Source organism: Bidens hawaiensis, unplaced genomic scaffold (genome assembly GCF_021521415.1).
Source record: "Bidens hawaiensis isolate Kalapana, Puna unplaced genomic scaffold, B.hawaiensis_p1.1 tig00419619_1, whole genome shotgun sequence".
Lineage (NCBI taxonomy): Eukaryota > Viridiplantae > Streptophyta > Magnoliopsida > Asterales > Asteraceae > Bidens > Bidens hawaiensis.
In genome coordinates this window covers 106747-129687 of record NW_027504914.1, presented here as the reverse complement: position 1 = coordinate 129687, position 22941 = coordinate 106747, and the positions used below count along the sequence as shown (strand labels likewise).

Here is a 22941-nt window from a genome sequence, read left to right as displayed (position 1 = left end):
TATCAATTACCATTATTGTAGGTCCTCTAGATGGAGGATCTCAAGACTTGACTCGGATCAATCCTTGTTGTTGGTTAGCGGAAATCACCAACGACACTCGGATCTCGAATCTTAGTTTGTTTGGTTTATTTTATAAAAGAGAAAAGGAGAGAAGTGGGTTTTGGAGTGAGAGAAACTTTATTTTCTTGAAGTAGTGAAGAGTTGGTGTGGAGAAATGGGTAGATGACCTTTTATAGGGTCCCCATTTCTCCAAAACTTACAAAATAAACGTACAAACTAAACGTACCGAGTACGTACTACACCGACTAAAAGCAAACTAAAACGACATATACAATCCTAAAAACAATATAGAATATTGGCCCTACAATCTCCCTCTAGGATTGAGTATGTCGAGGAACCTTCGTCAAGTTCTTTGCTTCGTCTTTATTTCTTAAAACTTAGTACTTGTCTTGATCCAGGATCTTGAACCAGATTGGATCTTGAACAGTTCTTTATTTTCCAGTTCTTATCTTATTTTCTGGGAAGGATCGGCAACAGCAAATTTTAGAAACATCAGATGCGGGAGGCTCGACATCTAATTTTCTTTTGTTGACTTTCTTGAGCCGACTGGTTTCTTTCCTTGTCTTCAGATACAATCAGTTCATTTTTAGGTTCAACCACCAACTTTCACGTTCTCGTTTTCTTTTAAGTGCTTCAACATCTGCAACTCCAAGCTGACTTGATCTTGATCTACCTGCCCATGTAAAACTGCACAAAACTTAGAACGAATAAGATTCGTTCACAGACCCTCTCGAGGGTCAAAGAAGAATTTGTTCACAGACCCTCCCAATTTCAGTCTCTCAACTTGTAAATGATCTGTTTAAGTCTCAGATTTCCAACGAACTTTACATGAACGACCGTGACAACAAAACACATGATTTTGAATGAAACAAAGTTTAACAAAATATGTACGAACATAATAAAAGTTTAAAATCTTTTTGGCATTTTCATATATTTTAAAAATAACGAAAATATATACATAATATTTTGAAGTTGAAACAAAAAATAAAACAAAAATAAGATAGGAGTAAAGATGAAATTAATATTATATATCAAAAATATTTACTTTAAACGTTTACTAAATTATGTTTCTGAGAAAGATCACAACATGGAATCACATTATCTGTTAACGTTCTAGATCACACTTCTATTTGGACATTATTATGCCAAGAACCCAAAGTCGATTGTAGATATAATTTGTCCACTTTAAACTTAACAAGTATTTTGATGTCAACATGATACATTAAGGTACAATTAGGCACAATGCTTGTGTGGTCCCCATTTAATCTGACAAATTACACACTCCATCATACCTCGGGCTTAATTTGCTTTCACATGTCACCTCAACTTGACTTAAACCTTTCTTATTTGATCACAGTAATCTTATTAACACACTTGACACTTTGACTTTGTGCACTTGAAACTTTGTACACTTAACTCGATATAGAAAGATTAAAATAAAGCAGAAGTTCAGGCTATAACAATCAGGTCGGATAATACCATATTATCGCGCAGAGAAAGTCCAAGGCTTGAACAAAAGAAAGAAAATAAAACAAAGTAGAAGAGTCAGGGCCTTAACAATTAGGTCGGATAATACCATATTATTGCGCAGGAGAAAGTCCAATGCTTGAATCAAAATAAATGAAGAAATAACGCAGAAGTTAAAATTCCTAGAACTGACTCTTTTTCTGACTCTTTTTCTTGATTTTTCTTTTTCTTTTCTGACTCTTTTGTTTTTCTTTTTCTTGCTTTTCTTGACGCTTTACTTGACTCTTTTCTTGACTCAATAAAAATTAAAAATGACACTGATTTTTCATAAAACAACTGTGATAAGGTAAAGAGAGGCTTGGGTATGACATGTTTAATTGCATTTCAGCCTTCATTAATATGACTTTAGTTGGAGCCGACAACCGCTTCATAACGTGTAACCACTAGCATAGGCAGATATTTAAGTTTATATCACTATGACACTTACTCATTTGTCAAGCCTATCTACACATCAAGCAATGATCTTGTTGGCTTTTGATCTACTCTTTTCATGTGCTAGAATCGTTAGAGATAATTTCTTATCATTTTCCAATGGTCGGATCAATTTCTCAAAATTTTAAAAATTTTAAATATCCGACTCCCTCTAAGCAGGAGCTCCCTCTAAACGGGACAATTCATTTTAGATTTTCTTAAAAGTAATATAAAATCTTTTTGGTAAATCAAATGATTTTTTTTATGCTTTTCTTAAGATGAATTGAAAATCTTTTTTGTGAGTTAAACTTAACTCATTTTCTCCCTCTAAAATTGTGACATATTTGAAAAATATTTACAATTTTATATACAAAAAGATAGATAGTTTGTTTTAATCAAAATTGATCATGCTGATCTATTCGACCCGAAATTCAAATCGAGCATGATCGATGGCTTTAGTGAAAAGGTCAGCAAAGTTGTTGTCAGATGGACTATCTTAAGCATGCATTATCACATTGTATGACTAAGTTGAAGAGATTCAAACCGAGATCCAACAGCTGATGCTGGATCCATCACTTGAGAGAAGTAGTTGGACGAGGTTAGTTGAGAAACGCTCGAAAGTTGTTGTTGAACCATTTAAACAAGGCTTCCCTTCTTTGAAGTTTGTCCTCCTATGTCGCTTATGAAAGACTCGAATCCACCATCGAATGGTTTAGCATCAAATAGCAAGGGTTCGTCTCCCATCATATGTCGGGTGCAATCACTATCTAAGTACCTAATACTATTGATAGTCCTCCTTGATTGACCCTGCATGCACTAAGCGTTCAAATAGACATAGGTTCCCGAGATACTTTTGTCCCGGGAAGGTCAACCGTAAATCGACCAAACTTGATTTTATTTCCTGAAAACCATTTATTTCTTGTTGGAGCCTCACTTGATGAAGAGCGGTCCTTAGGAATCCAAGCAAAAACTTGTTCCTTGGTTTTGGCAATTTTGGACTTCTGTTTTCTTGCTTTTGAAACTGTTTTTGGTGAATCCTCAAACTTTTACAGTATTTAGGATCCTTTTTGATTTTATCCTTCTTGGTTTTCCAAAAATGTTTCTTTTTGTGTTTTACTTTATTTACTTTGGATCTCACATCCATTTCACTGGGTTCACTATCAGCTTGATCAGTCCTTGAATCAGGGCTACTAAAAGCTCCTTTTGGGGACTGACTAAGCCGCCTTTGAATATCAAGCTGTTGCTAGAACCAGTGCTTGCAATGTCTTGCAAGGTGAGAAGAGTGACCACATACAAAACAGCACTTTCTCCTAGGAGTGCCATAGAACTCGTCTGAACTATAATATGGTTGGTGCAGTGGGAAAGGTGATTCTTGGAAAGGAACATGATTATAAAACACATTTGTGTAATATGGATCAACAAAATTTTGTTGATAATGACCATAGTAGTTGTCACAGAAGTTGTATGGCTGAGGATTTCTAAATTGATTGGTTGTTTGAGAAAATGATCGTTTATTTGGTGGAACATATTTACACGAAGTACTTGTCTTTTCATTTTCAAAAACTTTGCTTTTACTTGAATTATCCTCAGTCTCACAACTTGATGATGAACAACTTGATATGTTCACTTCAACAGGCCTACTTTCGTTGACACATTTTTCAACAAAAGTTTCATCACAAACGGTTTCATAATCTGAGTCAGAAGAAGAACATTCATTTTCATTGCAAACGTTTGTACAACTATTATCACTTGAATTTTCACAAAATACATAATTTGACCTTGACTTTAAACTTCCCAACATGGATTTACAAACTTTATTACAAACTGGATTGTTAATAGTTTTGGTTAGATCCACACATGATTCAAAACGTGGTTCTAACTCTCTTTTTAGCTTACAACCCAGGTTAACCGTCCCACATTCACCACCATTTACATCACCAACTGCTACACAAGACACATTGATGTCAGATTTATCAGATGATGGGACTAGAGCGGCAGTTTAAGAGGCAGCAGGAACAAATTTCACAGGCTTTGGTATTCTACCAACCCCGTATTCCTTTTCTTCCTCTGGAAAAGTATTATAGCTAAAGTGGGGCAAGCTAGTGTAGTTATCATTGAATGGTGGTGGTACAGCAGTGTAATCATAACCCAGCCCCGCTTTAACTTTAGTACTTCTCTGGACTCCAATAAGATCATCTAATTTCTCAGATGATGCTTCAAATCTTTCAACTTGTTTTTCTTTTTCTTTCTTATCAGAAACTTCAAGTTTTAATTTCTCAATCTCTTCTTTTAAATTATTAATTATGTCTTTATAATAAATGACATTATGCTCTTCTCGAAAAATTTTAAGTTTAAGATTTGCTACATCATCGTGATGAGTTTTAATCTTTTCAATGTAGATCTTGTCAGCTTTTCCATATTCAGCATTTAACTGACGAAGTTTTGCATTTTCTTTCAAAACTTCATCTTGATGATATCTATAGTATGTGACTTTGTTGATGCATGCTTGAGAACAAAGATTGTGATTTACCTCATCAGCTAGTGATGTGTCGGGAATGATAGGACATGCATGACTACTTTTACCGGCAGAACTTGTCCAAACTTTATTACTTGTCCCAACTTTATTTTCTTTGGACTGATTGTTCATTTGGAGCTTATCTTCCATTATTTCAAAAGACTTGATGGTAGAAGCCAACTCTGAGAGTGTCATGGTATACAGGTTTGTGGTTCTTTTGATGGTAACCACATTGATGCTCCATGTATAAGGCAGTGAATTCAACAGCTTCATGTTGATCTGAAACAAACCATTGATGATACCGACATTTCTCATTTTGGTGACGAGCGACTCAAATCTGTTGATGAGAGAGGCAACCGATTCTCCTTTAATATGTGTAAACATATCGAATTCTCCTTTTAACATTTTCTTTCGGCTTTCTCCCATATCCAGATTTCCTCCAAGCTTAGGTTCGTAAGACATTCTTCTTTTTTTTTTTTAAAGAGAAAAAAAATTTAAGGTTTTTTTTTTTTTGCTACAGTACCGAGTTGCTACAGTGCCGAGTCGCTACAGTGTTTCGCATGAGTTGCTACAGTACCGAGTCACTACAGTGTTTCGATGCGAAGCGATTGCTACAGTACCGTGCGAAGCGAAGCGGTGGCTACAGTACCCCCGTGCGAAGCGAAACAATTTGCTACAGTACCCCCCCCCCCCCCGTGCGAAGCGATTGCTACAGTACCCCCCGCGATGCGATTGCTACAGTACCTCGGAAGCGACTGCTACAGTACCCGATGCGAATTTTTTTTTTTTTTTTTTTTTTTTGAGAATATAACACCCAAACTTCCAAAAAGTCAAAAAGACTTTAATCTAAAAATCAATAAATCGGCCTAGATCTGAGTTTTAAGCCGAATCTGAGCTCGGACACTAAAATTTAAAACACTAAAAACTTAGATATGGTAATTCTCGTGTATTTCCAAGGTGTAAGGGACACCAAAAGAGGTGAGTAACACGAAATCAACCTCAAATCCAATAAAAACTAAGATCAAAACCCGAAAAGTTTGACCCGAAAACCACAAAAAGTCGAGCCGAAAGCTCTGATACCACTTGTAGGTCCTCTAAATGGATCTCAAGACTTGACTCGGATCAATCCATGTTGTTGGTTAGCGGAAATCACCAACGACCCTCGGATCTTAGATCTTAGTTTGTTATTACAAAAAAGAGAAAATGAGAGGAGAGGTTTTGGAGAGAGAGAAACTTTATTTTCTTGAAGTAGTGAAGAGTTGGTGTAGAGAAATGGGTAGGTGACCTTTTATAGGGTCCCCATTTCTCCAAAACTTACAAAATAAACGTACAAACTAAACGTACCGAGTACGTACTACACCGACTAAAAACAAACTAAAACGACATATACAATCCTAAAAACAATATAGAATATTGGCCCTACAATTATCAATTTTGTTATTATCTTGGCATTCCATCTCCGCTATAGGTCTTCCTACAATGCACTCTTCCCTATATCCCCGGATAATCTTTGAGTGCCTATAGCGGAGAAAATACTGTGACTAAGCAAATGCCTATAACGAATACAATATTTATTGATAAATAAAAATTAATATATTTCATTAAAAAGTAGTGTTTATATAGCTACATAAGGCAACCGGGTAACCAGCTGCACTGCTAGCCCTTTTTGGATAGCAAAACTAAGTCGTTAAACATATTATTGGAATTATTTTAGCTATTCACACACGGTCACAAAATGATAACTAAAGAACACGGGAATTTAGCGTAGTTCCAACTAAATGTCATCTTCCTCATACACAAAACATTAATCGTTTTCGATAAACTTATCAATCATATATCGAAAGAAAATTGAGACATAAGCGAAAGGTTGATTACCTTAATCTCAACTAAAGATGTCTCTAATGATGTTGGTGGTGGTTCCATGCAACAAAGGTAGAGCACAACAACTTGTTGGATCGATCTATGTGGTTGTATAGGTTGAATATGAGCATGGGTTTAATGGGTTGCTAGCATTTTAGGATTTCTTGTTACAAATACTATGGAAAGAGAATCATATCATGGGTTATTAATTATTAGCATTTTTAAGGTGACTAGGGGATAGGTTACAATTGTATGGAAAGAAATCAAACGAAATAAAAATTTTAATAAATTTAATGATTTTTTTTCAACATTTTAATTAACAATTTAGTACAAATTTATTTATTGTTATGAGTAAATAGGTATTTTTATTTACTCTGGCAGAGTGGGGGCATTAGGGCTCTCTAAATTTGGAGAGTATGGTAATTTAAATACAATAAAGTCGTTGTTTTTTTTAAAGGAGGTATTTTATGAGTCCGAACACTTGTGGTCTAGTGGTATGAAGGTTTGGGTTCTCCAGAGGAGACCCAAGTTCGATCTCTATTTGTGTCACTTTGGGTGGATATTGTAAATGAAAGATTTGAGGTATGCTTTGTTTAAAGTTGGCAGTTCGGATTCCAAGCCCATTACGCTAGGGGTTCTCTCTTATGCCGGCACGACTGTCAAGTGACAAGTGGCGGTATGGTTTCCTGAGGAAACGCCCAAGCCAAACTCTGAAGCCAACATGGGCCCAGTAAAGACAACATAGTCATGCCAGGGTGTGGCATCAGGACTCTCCAAATTTGATGAGTGCGGTAGCTTAAATGCAAGAAATTCATCATTCTAAACAAATGTTCAATCCTTATAAAGCGAAACGTTTAATTGTTAACAAAAAGTTATCCCAGTTATTTATATTTCGAATTTTGGTTTACGATAATTCACGCGTTTATACCAAATCATTAGCATCTACAATATTTTCCAAAGATTATTCCTTTTAGAAGTTTTCCAAAATTTAAAAAATATCTAGTTTTTTTCTTTTGTTGTATATTTGATGAGGCTCATATATGAATTACGAGAATGCAATAAAGTAAAGAAACATGTTTGTAATTCTTAAAATTCGTTGTTAAAAACTAACATTTTAAAAAAATCATCATTAGACGCTTCTTTAAGAGTTTTACAATTTATTTTAATAAAGGTTAAATATTTTTTATTTTAATCATAGTTAATATTTTTTTTAAAAGACCAACAAAGAAATTTTATAAATTAACAAAAAAACATACAACAAAGCAGGGCCTGGCAAGAGGCTAGCCCAGCCCACAACAAACCGCACACCCTTTTACACCCACACCAGCCCAACCCAGCTGCACATTAAAACGATATCAATCTTCCCACGACAAGGATGACCCGCCCGATTTATTTTGTATCCACTAGTGACTAAGCACTTTGATTTCTCCCTCAATGCTTTCCACCACAATCGGTTTGTCATTAAACACTTTATTATTCCTTGTCTTCCATATACACCAAATCGTCCCGAGGCAAATGACATGACATGGCTTTGCTTTTCTCTTTGGAAAATTAATATTTTAGTTCTCTACTGCTTTCAACTATTTAAGTCTTGGTTTATACTTTCTTTTTGACAAATTTAATGTTTATGACCAATAAATAGGATCATTTATGGTATTTTGAAGGTAACCATTATGTATGATAGATAATATATGTTTTCTTTCATCATAGGTTTAGCTAAACGTGTTTATCAGGCGTATGAATATTTAACAAAACGAACGCAAAAGGTTATGCTTTGTACTTGACGAAATGAATGCAAAAGATACATTTTTTTAGAATGTAAACGACTAAACACGCAAACGTTAATGATTCTATTTATACGCACACATATGCTATCTTTACAAAAACAGAAAAAAATAAAATGGCGTCTATTTATCAGTTGTGTTTGCAAATGAAACCACCATATATATTACAGAAGAGTATCAAGCATTCATCCAAAAAGAACTACTTAAGCATAAAACTTTTAACAGCATAAATATTAAACACAAACCAACACAACCCGGTATACCTTGCATCCCATTTCAAATCTCACAATATTGTACAGCATTGGTTCGTTTTCTTCGCTTGCTTGTAAAACATCTGTCAATCATTAAAAAGAAATCATATGAGCGACTTTTAATAAAACAAAACTCAGAAATACCAAGGGTGAGATTAAATTATTAAGGAATATATAATTTAAACCTGCGATGCTGCGCTGAGGTCTGAACTTTTCTCGACTAAACTGTCCAGCTTTTCACCTCTTTCAAGGACACTATCAATAGTTTTGTGCTGTAAAAAATACATTTATGCATTAACAGAAACTTATAATATAGTATTTCAATTAATAAAATTTATATATTAATTGATCAATTATGTTATGCCCTGGTTGCGGTGTGCGCATATAATGTATATATGTTTGAGCCCTCGGGTGGGCAAAAGTGAAATTGCACTAATTCTGACGTTATTTTACTAATTTCATGAAAATAATGTTAAAAGTGGTGGAAGGTTAATCAAGCATCATGTGGTGGCGTTGATGGCCGAAAGGCAAAGGTACATGCACCAATCAGCCGGCGTCCGAATGGTTTGAGTGTTATGTGACTTTTGTCCAAGGCTTGATGCAAAACTACTATCGAGCCGGGGGTTTCACCGAAAGCAGCCTCTCTATTTCTACGAGATAGAGGTAAGGCTGTCTACATCTTACCCTCCTCAGACCCTACCATAGCTTTGCTATTGGTGGGATTTACTGAGTACGATGACGATGACGATGACGATGATGATGATGATTTGATCAATTATGTAAGACATGATTACATAATATAAATGTTTATGATTTTAGCCTGATTCAATCCAGTGAATAATACAAATTGTATGTTGTATTATAATATGCAATGATCATGTAGATCATTATACATACTTCATGAGAACGATTGTAAATGAGCCGAACATTCAATGAACCCGTCGACGAGAAGTTTTTCTATTTTTGTTTATTTAATAAAAAAGGAAACACAATTCTTTTTGTTCATTTAGTTAAACGAACGAACATGAACATGTGTTTCATTCGTTCATTTATGCTCGTTCGTTTACGCTTGTTATAATTTCGTTAGTTTACATTCGTTTATGTGGGTTTGTTTGCTTTCATTTATGTTCATTCGTTTACGTTTGTTTAAGTTCAGTTGTTTACTTTTGTTAATATATTCATTTAACTTTTTTTGCCCATTACAATTTATAGTTTAGCTTTAATAGTTTTCTGAGCCCATTAGATTGATGTTCACATTTACTTCAATTGCTGTTCACTCAGTTACGTTCGTTTGTCTATATCAGTTATGCGCATTTACGTTCATGAACCCTTCATAAATATCATGAATAAACGAACACCAACACTTACACACTCATTTTCTTCGCAAGCAAACATGAACAAGAAAAACCCGTTCGCTTGTTCGAGTCCGCCCATTTGTTTGGTTAAGTTAAACGAACAAACACGAGCATGTCTCATTTGTGTTTGTTTACATTCCTTGATATAATGATATGAAACAAAAACTAAGACCCTAAACTACCCTTACTATCATTTTCAAATAATTCATCTTGAAATAAATCAATAATCACTTACAAGTATAATTTTTGTTTCATCCAATTCCCTCTGAATTTTCAGCAGCTTGTCTGCCTGAGCCGGATCCTGATAGTTTAAAGGTAATCAATAAAAAGAAAAAAAAAACAATTTAGTACATTTTATCAACTATAGGAGCAATTTAGACATTTAGTTTATTATAGGTGTATAATAAAAACCTGGAATCTGGTCAAAGCTTCATCTAAATACGGCCATGGTTGACTGGAATCTGCTTGCACACTTCTCCAAGAATCACCAAAATTCTTTTGGTATTCATCTAGCACCTAAACCAACAATTAATCAACTTTTAAATTACTGTTATAAATGAATTGATATAATAAAAGAAGAAGAAGAAGAAGAAGAAGAAGGTTTTATAAGGCTGACCTGGTTTAAAAGAGAAAACGCACTTCTAACAGGATAGTGGTCATCCATAAAGCCCAAAGCACAAAGACCATTTCTATTGTAGGAATGCACCTTGTATTCTGATTAACAAAAGAAACAAATAAAACCTTACTTCTGGTTCATGTAACATATCAAGAAAGCAAGTATCCATGAACAAGTATTAAGAATGCAGATATCATGGATTATACAATAACAAGTGGTGGCTCAAGCATCAATGAACAAATATCAACACAGAATCACATTAACTTACAGATAGAATATATAATGAAATTAGGGCTTTTCTAGTTTCAAGTTAATATCTTCTTTTTCTTCTGATTTAAAGGACTACTTATAGATAGATTGATAAAGAAAGTATAATCGGTCCAATATTTTGCAAATTCAAGTTCTTCAAATAAAACCTAGATCTGATTCAAATAGTGATTTCACGAAACTGAAACTGTTAAAACTGTAATCTACCAAACAAGTTAACTTCAAATCAGAAACTCAAGTTGAGGAACAATAAGGAAACATCTGCTCACATCGAACAGATTGATGCTAATATTCTAGTTCATATACTTGAGTCAAATAGACTAATCTGTATTCTGAAACAAATTCATCATCCATCTCAATCAAACAAGTTAATCGGCACAACCTGTAAAGCACAAAACATAAGATAAACTTGAAGAAATTGAAGATAGATTCATCTCAAACACGAGAAATAGTGGGAAATTGGTCCGGTATGTTGATAATGCAAGTCCTTAACCTAGATCTGATTCCTATAATGATTTCATGAAATTGAAATCATAATCTAGCAACTCAAGTTAACTTCAAATCAGAAACTGATGTTGAAGAACAACAAGGATACATCTACTCACATCAAAAAATTGATGCTAAACTGCTAGCCTCTGTTCACGTAATTCAATCCGTAAACCTAGATCCGATTCAACTAACAAACTAACCAAATTCAATCAGCAATCAAGACAGCACAAAACTAAACAAACCGAACAACTAAAACCTAGATCCGATTCATTGATTCACCTAACGAGCTAACCTAATTCAATCAGCAATCAAACACAACAAAAAAATAAACACACCGAATAACAAAACCTAGATCCAATTCGTTGATTCAACTAACGAACTAACCTAATTCAATCAGCAATCAAACACAACACGAAACTAAACAAATTGACTAACAAAACCTAGATCCGATTCATTGATTCAACTAACGAACAAACCTAATTCAATCAGCAATCAACCACAAGACAAAATCGAATAACTCGAAGAACGGAAACCTAGATACGATTCATTGATTCGACTAACGAACTAACCTAATTCAATCACCAACCAACCATAACACAAAATCGAATAACTCGAAAAACAGAAACCTAGATCTGATTCAACTAACGAACTAGCCTAGTTCAATCAGCAATTGATCAAATAAAGCACAACTTCAATAGACTAACCTAAACTCTGAAACAGATTCATCTCAATCAAACAAGTAAATCAGCAAAACCTGTAAGCATCTAATCGCATCGAACCTACTAACACTAATATTCAATTTCATATACTTCAACCGATGTAAATCATCACAACTCAATCCGTAAACCTAGATCCGATTCAACTAACAAACTAACCTAATTCAATCAGCAATCAGCCACAACACGAAATTAAACAAACCGAATAACAACCTAGATCCGATTCAACTAGCGAAGTAACCTAATTCAATCAGCAATTAACCACCACACGAAACTAAATAAACCGAAAAACAAACTGATTCAACTAACGAACTAACCTAATTCAATCAGCAATCGAATAATAAGATAAACAGTTACCTTCGTGTTGAACAGACTGACGTTGAGACGGAGGCGTGCGTTTAGCGACTGTACGGCCAACAAAGACGATGAACTCCTTGACGCTAGACCGCTGGAAGTAACCGAAATGACTGACGTCAGTGGCGTTAGCGAGGATAATCGGATCTGATGATCCGTCAGGGTTGCATTTGAGAACGAGTAATGCCGTGATCTTCATGTTATTATTAGTATATTATGTGTGTGTTGTGTGTATTGCAGATTGGGAAAAGCTGTTTTGCGTGGTTTTGTGAATATGGAAGAAAGAAGAAACGGTGGCTTTGGGAGAATAGAATAGCTTTTGACTCACCCAAAATTGCTGGAAATAAACATAATATTTATAAAACTATTAAATAAATAAAAGGGACTTGTTAGCGTCAAAAACTAAACAACACGGTGTGGGATTGTGACGGGATTGGTTGCCCGGACCGGATGGGTTCAATTTTAAATTTATTAAAAGATGTTGGCTTTGTTTTGAATCGGACTTTTTGAAAGTGTTCGATGAGTTTTTTGTCACTAGTCAGTTGTCTTTCGGGGTTATAGCTTCGTTTTTAGCCTTGATTCCCAAGACAAAAGACCCGGTTAACTTAGGTGATTTTCGACCGATAAGCCTCATCGGTTGCTTAAACAAGGTGATCTCAAAGGTGTTAGTGGGTCGACTGAAAAAAGTCATTGGCAAATTGGTTTCGGTGGAACAAACGGCTTTTTTGGCAAATCGAAGTATTCTCGAAGGTCCGCTAATCATAAATGAAATGGTGGGCTGGTGAAAAAACAGGAGAAAAAAAAAGGGGTTTAATCTTCAAGATAGATATAGAAAAAGCATATGATTCTTTAAATTGGGAATTTTTGTTATCGGTTCTTAAACGAATGAACTTTCCTTGCAGATGGAGGCTGTCCATTTGGAGGGCGGTAGGGCCTCGGTTCTTGTGAACGGTTCACCGACTCCGGAATTCGTTTGTTCTAGAGGACTTCGTCAAGGTGATCCTCTCTCGCTGTTTTTGTTCGTTTTAGCAATGGAGGCGTTAACAGGGTTCATGAAAAAAGCAGAAAGGGCTGGAATTTATAACGGGTTGAGGTGTGGTTTGGGGGTCCAAAAATTTCACATTTTATATATGCGGATGACGTGGTGTTTATTGGGGAGTGGGAAAAGGAAAATGTGGTAAATTTAAGACGGATCTTGCGCGCTTTCTATTTAGTGTCGGGGTTAAGAAGTAACCTTACAAAGTGCTGGTTGTATGGGATTCAGGTTGAGGAACCAGAACGAATACAAATGGCGACTCATCTAGGATGCCGAACTGGGACTTTTCCTTTCAGGTACCTCGGATTACAAGTGGGTGGTAATATGAATTTAGTCGACTCTTGGGACCCAATTGTGGATATTTTTAGAAAACGCCTATCAAATTGAAAAGCTAAAAGGTTGTCAATTGGAGGTAGGATCACGGTAATCAGGTCGGTTCTAAACTCGCTTTCGACATATTTTTTTTCCTTGTATAGAGCCCCGGAGGCGGTGATTGTAAAACTTGAAAGGATAAGAAGAGTGTTTTTTTTTTTAGGCGTAGAGGAGGAGTCTAAAATAAATTGGGTAGCGTGGAAACATGTGACTGCTCTGACTCGTAAAGGGGGCCTTGGGATTGGGTCCTTAAAAGAAATAAATCTTGCATTGCTTGCGAAGTGGTGGTGGAGATTTAAAAACGAAAAAGATGGAATGTGGAGGAAAATTGTGTGGGCGATTCACCATTCGGATAGGTCTTGGTCATTTATTCCGGCGAAGGTTTCGATCTCGAGACCATGGAAATATATAGTAAATATTAATAAGAAACTTCTTAAATACGGGCTTGACTTGTCAAAGAGGATCAAAAAGGAGGTGAATAATGGGAATAATACTTCGTTTTGGTTTGATTGTTGGTGGGGTGATACACCATTTTTTGAAAAATTTCCAATACTGTTCGCAATCGAAACTAGAAAAGGCTGCATGGTCTCTCATAGGCTTGTGATGTATAAGGGTGAAATTTGTGGAAATTGGGGCTAGAGCAGACAACTTGCTGAGGGAAATGAGGTGGGTGAACTAAGGTTATTGTTGATGTGTTGTCAACAGGTGGTGTTGGGAGATGGTATGGATAGATTGGTGTGGGATTTTGACGATAATGAAGGATTTTCAGTGAGAAGTTTGATAAGGGGTCTAGATGATCTTAAACCTCATGATGAAAATTATGTGATGGAATGGAACAATTGGGTTCCTAAAAAGGTAGGAATTCACGCTTGGAGAGTGGAAATGGGCCGGATTCCAGTTTTGTTAGAGCTTCTTAAAAGAGGTATTGCGGTGACGACGGCGGTATGCCCGATATGTGAAGAAGAGTTGGAGTCGACGGAGCATTTGGTGATTTCGTGTCAGTTCACCCAAACTCTATGGAGTGTAATCTCATCGTGGGGTAAGGTGTCTTCTATATTTGCTTTCTCGGTTAAAGACTTGTTAGAATTTCATCGGTTCTCCTACTTCCCAAAGCAGAAAGCAAAAGCGTTTAATGCGGTGTGTTTAACGACGAATTGGTGCATTTGGCGCGAGCGAAATGCTCTTGTGTTTGAAGGTAAACAGATTAATATTAATAATGTGGTTGGCGAGATTAAGGCGCTAAGTTTTTTGTGGGTAAAGAACCAAGGAAAGAACCGAAGTCTCACATGGGAGAAGTGGCGGGGTTTTAATTTCATGTTATAACGGACGGGTGTTCGAGAAGTGTTTCTCATTTTGTTTGTGTTTATTGTGGTATAACGGTTGGGGGTGGTTTTTTGGTTTTCTTTGTTTGTTGCTAGTGTCTTGCTTGTAACGATAGTTGTTATATTAATAAAGTTTTGATTGGTCGTTCAAAAAAAAGGGACTTGTTATTTTGATCAGGTTTGGTCCATGTTTTCGTAACTAGATCGGACAGCGATTTGGATGGGTAACCAGTTCACCGGTTTAACTGGTTGAACCGGTCAGACCGGCCGAACAAATTTTCCTCAAATATGGCGGTTGGACTGGAAAAAGGTCTTTTCAAGAAAAAAATTATTTTTGTCATAGTAAACTGGTTAAATCGGTCCGACTTTTCAATCGAACCGCCCGGTGGACCGAATCCTGGTTGGACCACTTCGACCGGCCGGTCGGGTTCGATCTTAACCACAATGGGCTTGATTCCTACCTCCACCATAGAGGTGCACAAGCCGGTTTAAAACTCAAAACTGGTTCGGTTTAGATAATAAAAGTCAAAACTTGCTTATGATCGGCTTTGGTTCGGGTTAAAACCAGATTTTTGATCAGGTTACGATCAGTTTCGGTTAGGTTTTTTTGATCGGTTTCAGTTCGGTTAACCGATTTGGAACCAGTTTTGGTGGAGAAAATTACAAACTGATTCTGAACATGCAATTTCAATCGGTTCCAAACCGGTTTCTACATAATCGGTTTCAAACCAGTTCGATATCGGTTTATTTTTTGGGTCAGTTCAGTTTACCGGTTTATTTGCCCACCTCTACTCCATCTTTTAGTTTCGGAGGCACCGGGTGATGATGTAAGTCTAGGCGAGTAAATGGCATTCACTGGTTGGATTCTTGAACTGAACAACTGTCACACCCCGACCATTGACGGAAACGTCGGGGCGCAACCGATTGTTCATCGCACACGACACTGTTAAGTGACAATATTTAATCAACTCATTTAAATTCATAAAAACACAAAGAGTCACATAACTTGTTCATACAATAACCGAATTCAAATCATAGTAAATAATATATTGTTCGTTTTGCTAATATCCTAATAGTCTTGATAACGTTTTTTCTTCAAGTTCTCGAGTCAACCTAAAGTCAAACCTGTAACATTGCATAAATAGAATCTGTCAAACACAAAGGTTGGTGAGCAATTTCATAGTTTTTGAACAATAGATGTATAATATGAAATTCCACAACTATACAAAACAATAAATAATAGCAACAATTTAGATAAATGAAATCGTTAATAAGAATACATTAACGACACCTTTCTATAAGGGGATGCCAAATATACTCGGATTTTGTATGAAATCGTTAATAAGAATACATTAACGACACCTTTCTATAAGGGGATGCCAGATGTACTCAGATTTATGAATCAACAATCCAAAAGCGGTAAACACATTAGCACTTAAGCATATAAGCATATAATCACCAAATCGAGCATTTATTTAAGTAAAGTATACAATAAAGTTTGTGGTTTAAGACTCAAGTATAAATCATTTGGATTTGAATAAGTTTGCAATGTCACCCCCAAAATATAAAAGAGTGAAAACGGGGGATGAAAGTACTCACGTTCAAGTAATAAACTTGAAAGATTTAATGATTTGGAGATTAACCGGAATGATGAGTTTAACGAACGAAGCCTAAAGGAGAAGAAGTCTTGTATTAGAAAAGTTGTCTTGGAAGTCTTTAAACGAAAATAAATGATAAGAAATGTAAACAATTAAAGTTTAAGGTTTAAAATGTAAATATTTAAGAAATTATAATAACAGTCCTTTAAAAATGTAAGTTTGCTCGAAACCGGGTTAAAGTATCTTGCCCTTAATTTTACTCAACCTATGTTAAGTAATAAGGTGGGTAAAAATGCAAGAAAGCAAGTCCCTTTATAATATAGATACTAAAACGGGTTTTAACGAGTGTTCGGGTGGTCGGTTCGGGTCTTGGTGACTTGACCAAACCCAAAGTCAACTTTCCCAAAATAATAAATGTATGAGATAACTCAATAAATCTTAAAGAGACTTAACCAAGTATGTAGTTCTATTGTTTTAGAACTAACAACGTCCGTTAAGTGAGTGTTCGGTTTAGTCAGTCCAAACTTTGTTATAGGATCAAGTTGGATTCAACATTCCGAGTACTTTATGAAAATAATTAAAATCAAATTATAAAGTATTTTTAAAGAAATATATAAGCTTTAATGGTTAAAAACACACTTGTGTGTCTTAAGCGAGTAGACTTGGTTTAGTTCAGTTTGGTTCGGTTTTTTTTTTATCTTGGAATAAGGCCAAGAATGGTTACCACATGTCCAAACATCATAGAACTTGTAAAATAATTTATAAATAATAATAACAAAGTCTTACATACAAAATGTCAACAACAAAGTCTTTAAACAAAAGTTTGGTTTCCGGTTCGGATCTTGTTTCGGGATACGACCGAGGTTAGATTCTACAAACCCATAACCATGGAAACTCAAAATGTAAAATAGAACTAAGATGAGCAGAAGTTAAACAAGTATAACAAGTTTGATGGTTAGATGCGGAAAATATATATAATCAAGGACTACTACGAGTCCTCCATGTAGCTTTGTCTTATGGGCCGGACACTCAACCGACCGAGACCGGAGAAATGCCCACCGAAGGTACAAAGGGTACTATTATATATATATATTGTATAACAATCTTCAAGTATAAATAAGTGTTAACAAGTTGATTATAATGTAAGACTATGGTCAGTTTGACTTTGCTGCTAAAAAAATATGAAGAACACATTTGAATGCTTGAGAATTGGAAGAGAAAGAGATGAATGAACAAGGATTAGTGAAGGGGATAGGGGTGTATATATATGGTGGGTTGAAAGGGTCAAGCATGGGGTGTGATATCAAGGTTTGCATGTAAGAGGGGTCAAGACAAGTCACAAAACAACAAAAAATAAAATAAAAAAATGGGGCTGCTGGTCAGCACGTCGGTTCGCGTCCGGAAGTTCGTTTTTTATGTATCTTGAGCGTTTTAAGTCCGTTTTCGAATCCGTAAACGGGGTTTTTCAAATTAGACAAGCCGGAATGTTTTAGTAACATAAAATCCAATATTTTATATATTCGAAATGTTCGGGATATAAATCGGGTCGGTTTACAACATAAAAACAAATACAATTTGACCCGAAATCGAGGGATGTCACAACAACGTTTTATCTCACCGCACTGTCATGCTTTCGGGCAAGTGTTTACTTGGCGTCGGCATTAGGTAAGGGTTTTCCTGGTTCGAAGGCGAGTGCGCCCCAATACGATGAATTTCTCAGTAGCCTATTTTGAAAATTCGTTGGTCGTTAAAAAACGTTATTAAAAAAACTTGTGTATATTCTTTCAAAGTAATTATCAATCTGATCAATTTGTTTACTTAAATAGTTATTTTTATTTATAAGTTAAAAGATTTTTCAAATATAACTTATTTATATATGTATACACTTTCATATCATATAAGACCAATCACAACTAGGTATCACTTGGTGTAACGTATGCCAAGATATACACTCGTTGCCAAGCAAAAAGGTTTTGTATTTTTTTTTTTTTTTTTTGAATGTTCAAGCTTTCCTCCTACTATAGCATAGTTAGTTGCTCGATAGGATATTAACACGTGTGCATCTTTTGCATTTAATCTTTTGCATTAATGCAGACTAAACTTCAAAACTTTTATGTCATATGATCAAACAATTGTAATTTGTGTACACGTGGCTTGGTTTGATTAGACGTAATCATTTGTAACTCCATTTTTCTCTTATATGGAGGTAAAAATTGTTTAATTGAATTAATATTTTCATATTTAATACAAACTAGGCAGCAAACCTGCCGCGTTGCGGCGGCGGGCACGAATTCGGTTGGTGTCTGTTAGGTTCGTACTGTTACGAACATTAAAACCCAAAACACAAATAGTAAACATCCAGAACATCCGTATAGCATATGATATGAAAAAAAACTAACATTTCTAAAACAACGTTTATCCGTTCGTACTGTTACGAACATTAAAACCCAAAACACAAATAGTAAACATCCAGAACATCCGTATAGCATATGATATGAAAAAAAACTAACATTTCTAAAACAACGTTTATCCGGTCGGTAGAACACGAGTGTTGTAGCGGCGAGTCAACATGAATTTTGCTAGTATTGGCTACGTTAATTACGGTTAAAAACTAAACCCAAAAAGTAGTTCCGTCAAGTTAACATTTAAAAAAAATACGAACGTTACGATGGCGAATCGATACGCATTCGGTCGGTATCTGTTAGGTTCATTATGGGTACAAGAACCAAATCTAAAAAATAATTTCATCATATCATCATATTCAAAAACAATAAATAAATAAATAAATAAATAAATAAAGCATACTTAAAAAAAACTAATATCACACACAATGTATCCTAACTAACAAACAAAAAAATAATAAAAAACCTGTTGACTTGGAGGCTCGAACCCGGGGATAAGGATAATAAAAAACCAGTTGACTTGGAGGCTTGAACCCGGGGATAAGGATGACAAAAAGAGAATAAGTATTTTAAAAGTGTAGCCATAGCCATTGAACCAAATGAGCCTATGGTGTAGTCTTTGAAAGTATTTATATAAATGGTCAAAATAATAGACTTAAAAAGGCTTTTGTGGCACCGGCCACTGTTTTTTATCTATATATATAATGATTTAAGAAAAAAATATTATATTATTATTTGTTTTTCTTTTATTTTTTTAATTATTTAATCACTGTTTTTTATAACTTAGAAGTTGTTTTCCTAAAATATTTTAAACCTTAGTTATGTTTATCAATGTTGTAAACAAAAATGAAAAAAAAAAAACTAGAAAAGAACCACTCTATAAGTAAACTAGGTTAGAAACCTGTGTGAACACGGTTGGATAAAATAAATATTGTAAACAACTAAAATAATATGAAATAGTTTAAATATTTTGATTTTTTAATGAATAGATAGAAAGATTATTATAGTTAGAATAAATTACAAATTATGAAAAATAGAAAAAGAAAAAAAGGTTTAATAGGTTTTCAAATGCATAGATCAAATTTGTTATAACTAAAACTTATTAGAAAAGACGGTATAACAGTCAGGCATATTTTTTATGCTTAATATTTAAATTGAAGAAATAAAAAATGAGTTGAAAGCCTGACAATCTCCAAGTGATGATACTTAGGTGCTGTTTGTTTTTGCAGACATAAACTGTCTGCAAGCTGATTTCATCTGTTTTCATGTCTGCAACTGAAGATGTGGTCTGAAGATCTGCAAGCTGAAAATATAAGACTGTTTGTTTTTATAAGCTGATACTGTCTGCATAACTGTCAAACTTATCTCACAAGATAGAAGTCATTTATTCAAGTTACATCTAGTTTTTAGTCTTTGCTTGCCATGCCGATTTGGTTTTGGTGGGTGGTGGAAGGTGGTGGTGGTGGATGGTGGTAGTGGCGGCGGACGGTGGGTAGTGGCGGTGGATGGTGGTGGTGGATAATGGGTGGTGGTGATGGATGGTTTTGGTTGGTGGTGGACGGTGGTGGTGATGGATGGTGGTGGTGGTGGGTGATGGATGGTGGTGGTGGCGGTGATGGATGGTGGTGGTGGTGATGGATGGTGGTGGTGGTGATGGATGGTGGGTGGTGGACGGTGGTGGTGATGGATGGTGGTGGTGGTGGCGGACGGTGGTGGTGATGGATGGTGGGTGGTGGACGGTGGTGGTGATGGATGGTGGGTGGTGGACGGTGGTGGTGGTGATGGATGGTGGTGGTGGTGGCGGTGATGGATGGTGGTGGTGGTGGGTGATGGATGGTGGTGGTGGCGGTGATGGATGGTGGTGGTGGTGGCGGACGGTGGTGGTGATGGATGGTGGGTGGTGGACGGTGGTGGTGATGGATGGTGGGTGGTGGACGGTGGTGGTGGCGGTGGATGGTGGTGGACGGTGGCGGCGGGGTACGGGGGTGGTGGTGGCGGCGTACGGTGGGTGGTGGTGTTGGCGGACGGTGGTAGGAGCAGTGGATGAGAGGGTGGCTGCAAAGGGAGAAGAGTAGGGTTTTTTTGTGAAGATGTTTTAAGCAAGATTTCCTTGCTTTTCTTTTAAGATGAAAGAAGATAACTTCAGATCTGTTTTAAGAAAAAAAAACAAACAGTCTTCAAGGGTAATGTCTGCGCGCCTGCAGACATTAGCTCCCTTGAAGATGTTTGAAGAAAAAACAAACACCCCCTTAAACTTGACTTTGTAGCTTTCAAACATGTGATGAGTTTTCAACTTACACAATTTTTTTCAAACATGTGATCATTTAAACTAATAACAGTTTATTATAAGATATGCTAACCGAGAGTAACGCAAGCATAATCGTCTACATTGATGAAGAAATTAGCATCCCACCTTACAATTGTTGAGAAATAGGGTTGAGTTTTGGAAGACAACTCATGATATCCTTCTATATGGTTCTGCAATTTGCTCAATCAATTAACTGAATCTGTAATGACAAGGACAAGTTCAAAAACAACCATTACTAATGTATCAATTTCTCATAATCTACCTCTGAAAAACCTAAACTGAAATATCTGAACAAAATTGGGTTTTACCATTAAATATGTAAATGAAGGTTATTTAATTAACAACTAATTTCAAGTGTTAGAAACTTGAAAATAAAAAAAGGTGTATCCCTATAACACTAACATTAAATTTATATTAAGTTTGAGAAAAAATATCAATAAGCTAAAGATTAAATAAACAACCGTTAAAAAAATATACGTAAGTAAAAACAAAGCGGTTTTATTATCACTAATCGTATTTAATATTGACAGATCAAAAAATTTTGACAAACAAATTGTAAATCCCAACCATTCATATAATCGTTTTCCAATGTGAAATACTGGATATAGATATAAACGGCCACCTGTTTCCATGCACATACAAAAATGCTTCCCAATTAACTTTACAATTAAATTCCATGGCTGACTGTTGAATGTCCGGATTATTACCGGCCTAATAGGATAGTTATACTGATTGGATAGTTGTGCGTATCTAGTTAGTAACACCTAAACTAAAAATAAATAAGTATCATAAATCCAACGTTTTCATTTATATTAAAAATAGCCTAAAATAAATAAATAATAATAATAAAAGAAAACATGTTTACCATGTAATTTTTGTATGGATGGTGAACAACTCTAAAGAAACTTGGCCCCATCGATCAAGCTATCATTGGTTTATCTACATTATAATAGTATGATTAAATTATATTTCATCATTGAAGTGGTTGACGATTCAGTAAATACATCCAATCTATCTAGTAATTGGTTGTGTTTTTATATAAGAAAAGGTCAAATAAAGAACTTAGCTAGAATATGGTCAAATTGATCTAACGGATCAAAATCTCTTGTAGTATTTTTATGCATACAACAACTTATATAGCTCTAATGTTATACGATTAGTGTAAGAACAATGTTGTTGTAATCTTTGTTTAAATAGACCTGGAAGCATGACCATGTTCGGTACACCTGTTAACACTTTTAGTTTGTTATTTTATTACTTTTTTAACTGATTACAAAATGTATTATTTTTTAAATATGATGTATTCCTGTAAAAACATTCGATTTGATATATATATTAGGCATTCATAAACTTTAGTTGAGTCTAAAAGCTTTCTTTTTCCGTAAATATATGTTAGGCATTTCAAACGATTTAAAGCTTTCCTAATATACATATATATTAGGCATTTCAGCCGATTTCTTTTTCGAATATGTTTCTACAAATCATAGTATTATCTGTTATCGATTATAACAAAAGAAAATTCATCCAATTTGAAATTTGTAAGTTTTATATTTAATTAATATACAATTCACTAATGTGAGTTGGAGAAAATACAATATCATGATTAATGTTGACATAAAGATGTGATAACCGATTGGGATTGGGATTTGAGATATGAAATTATTAGGATTTTCATATAATCAGAAATTACATATTCGA

The 22941-nt window shown here is 35.2% G+C and overlaps 2 protein-coding genes across 2 annotated transcripts; one reads left to right on the top strand and one right to left on the bottom strand.

Moving 5' to 3' along the window:
* Positions 1-8303: 8303 nt before the first annotated feature.
* LOC143609412 (VAMP-like protein YKT61) lies at positions 8304-12449 on the bottom strand. The gene is made up of 6 exons (XM_077084167.1): positions 12209-12449; positions 10380-10477; positions 10175-10279; positions 9999-10064; positions 8594-8680; positions 8304-8491 (listed from the first exon to the last, which is right to left on the bottom strand). Exons 1-6 carry the CDS (start codon positions 12402-12404, stop codon positions 8441-8443), a joined length of 603 nt encoding a protein of 200 aa, XP_076940282.1. The 5' UTR covers positions 12405-12449; the 3' UTR covers positions 8304-8440.
* A 658-nt stretch (positions 12450-13107) lies between these two features.
* On the top strand, positions 13108-14936 carry LOC143609414 (uncharacterized). The gene is made up of 2 exons (XM_077084168.1): positions 13108-13311; positions 14319-14936. Exons 1-2 carry the CDS (start codon positions 13108-13110, stop codon positions 14934-14936), a joined length of 822 nt encoding a protein of 273 aa, XP_076940283.1.
* The last annotated feature ends 8005 nt before the right edge of the window (positions 14937-22941 follow it).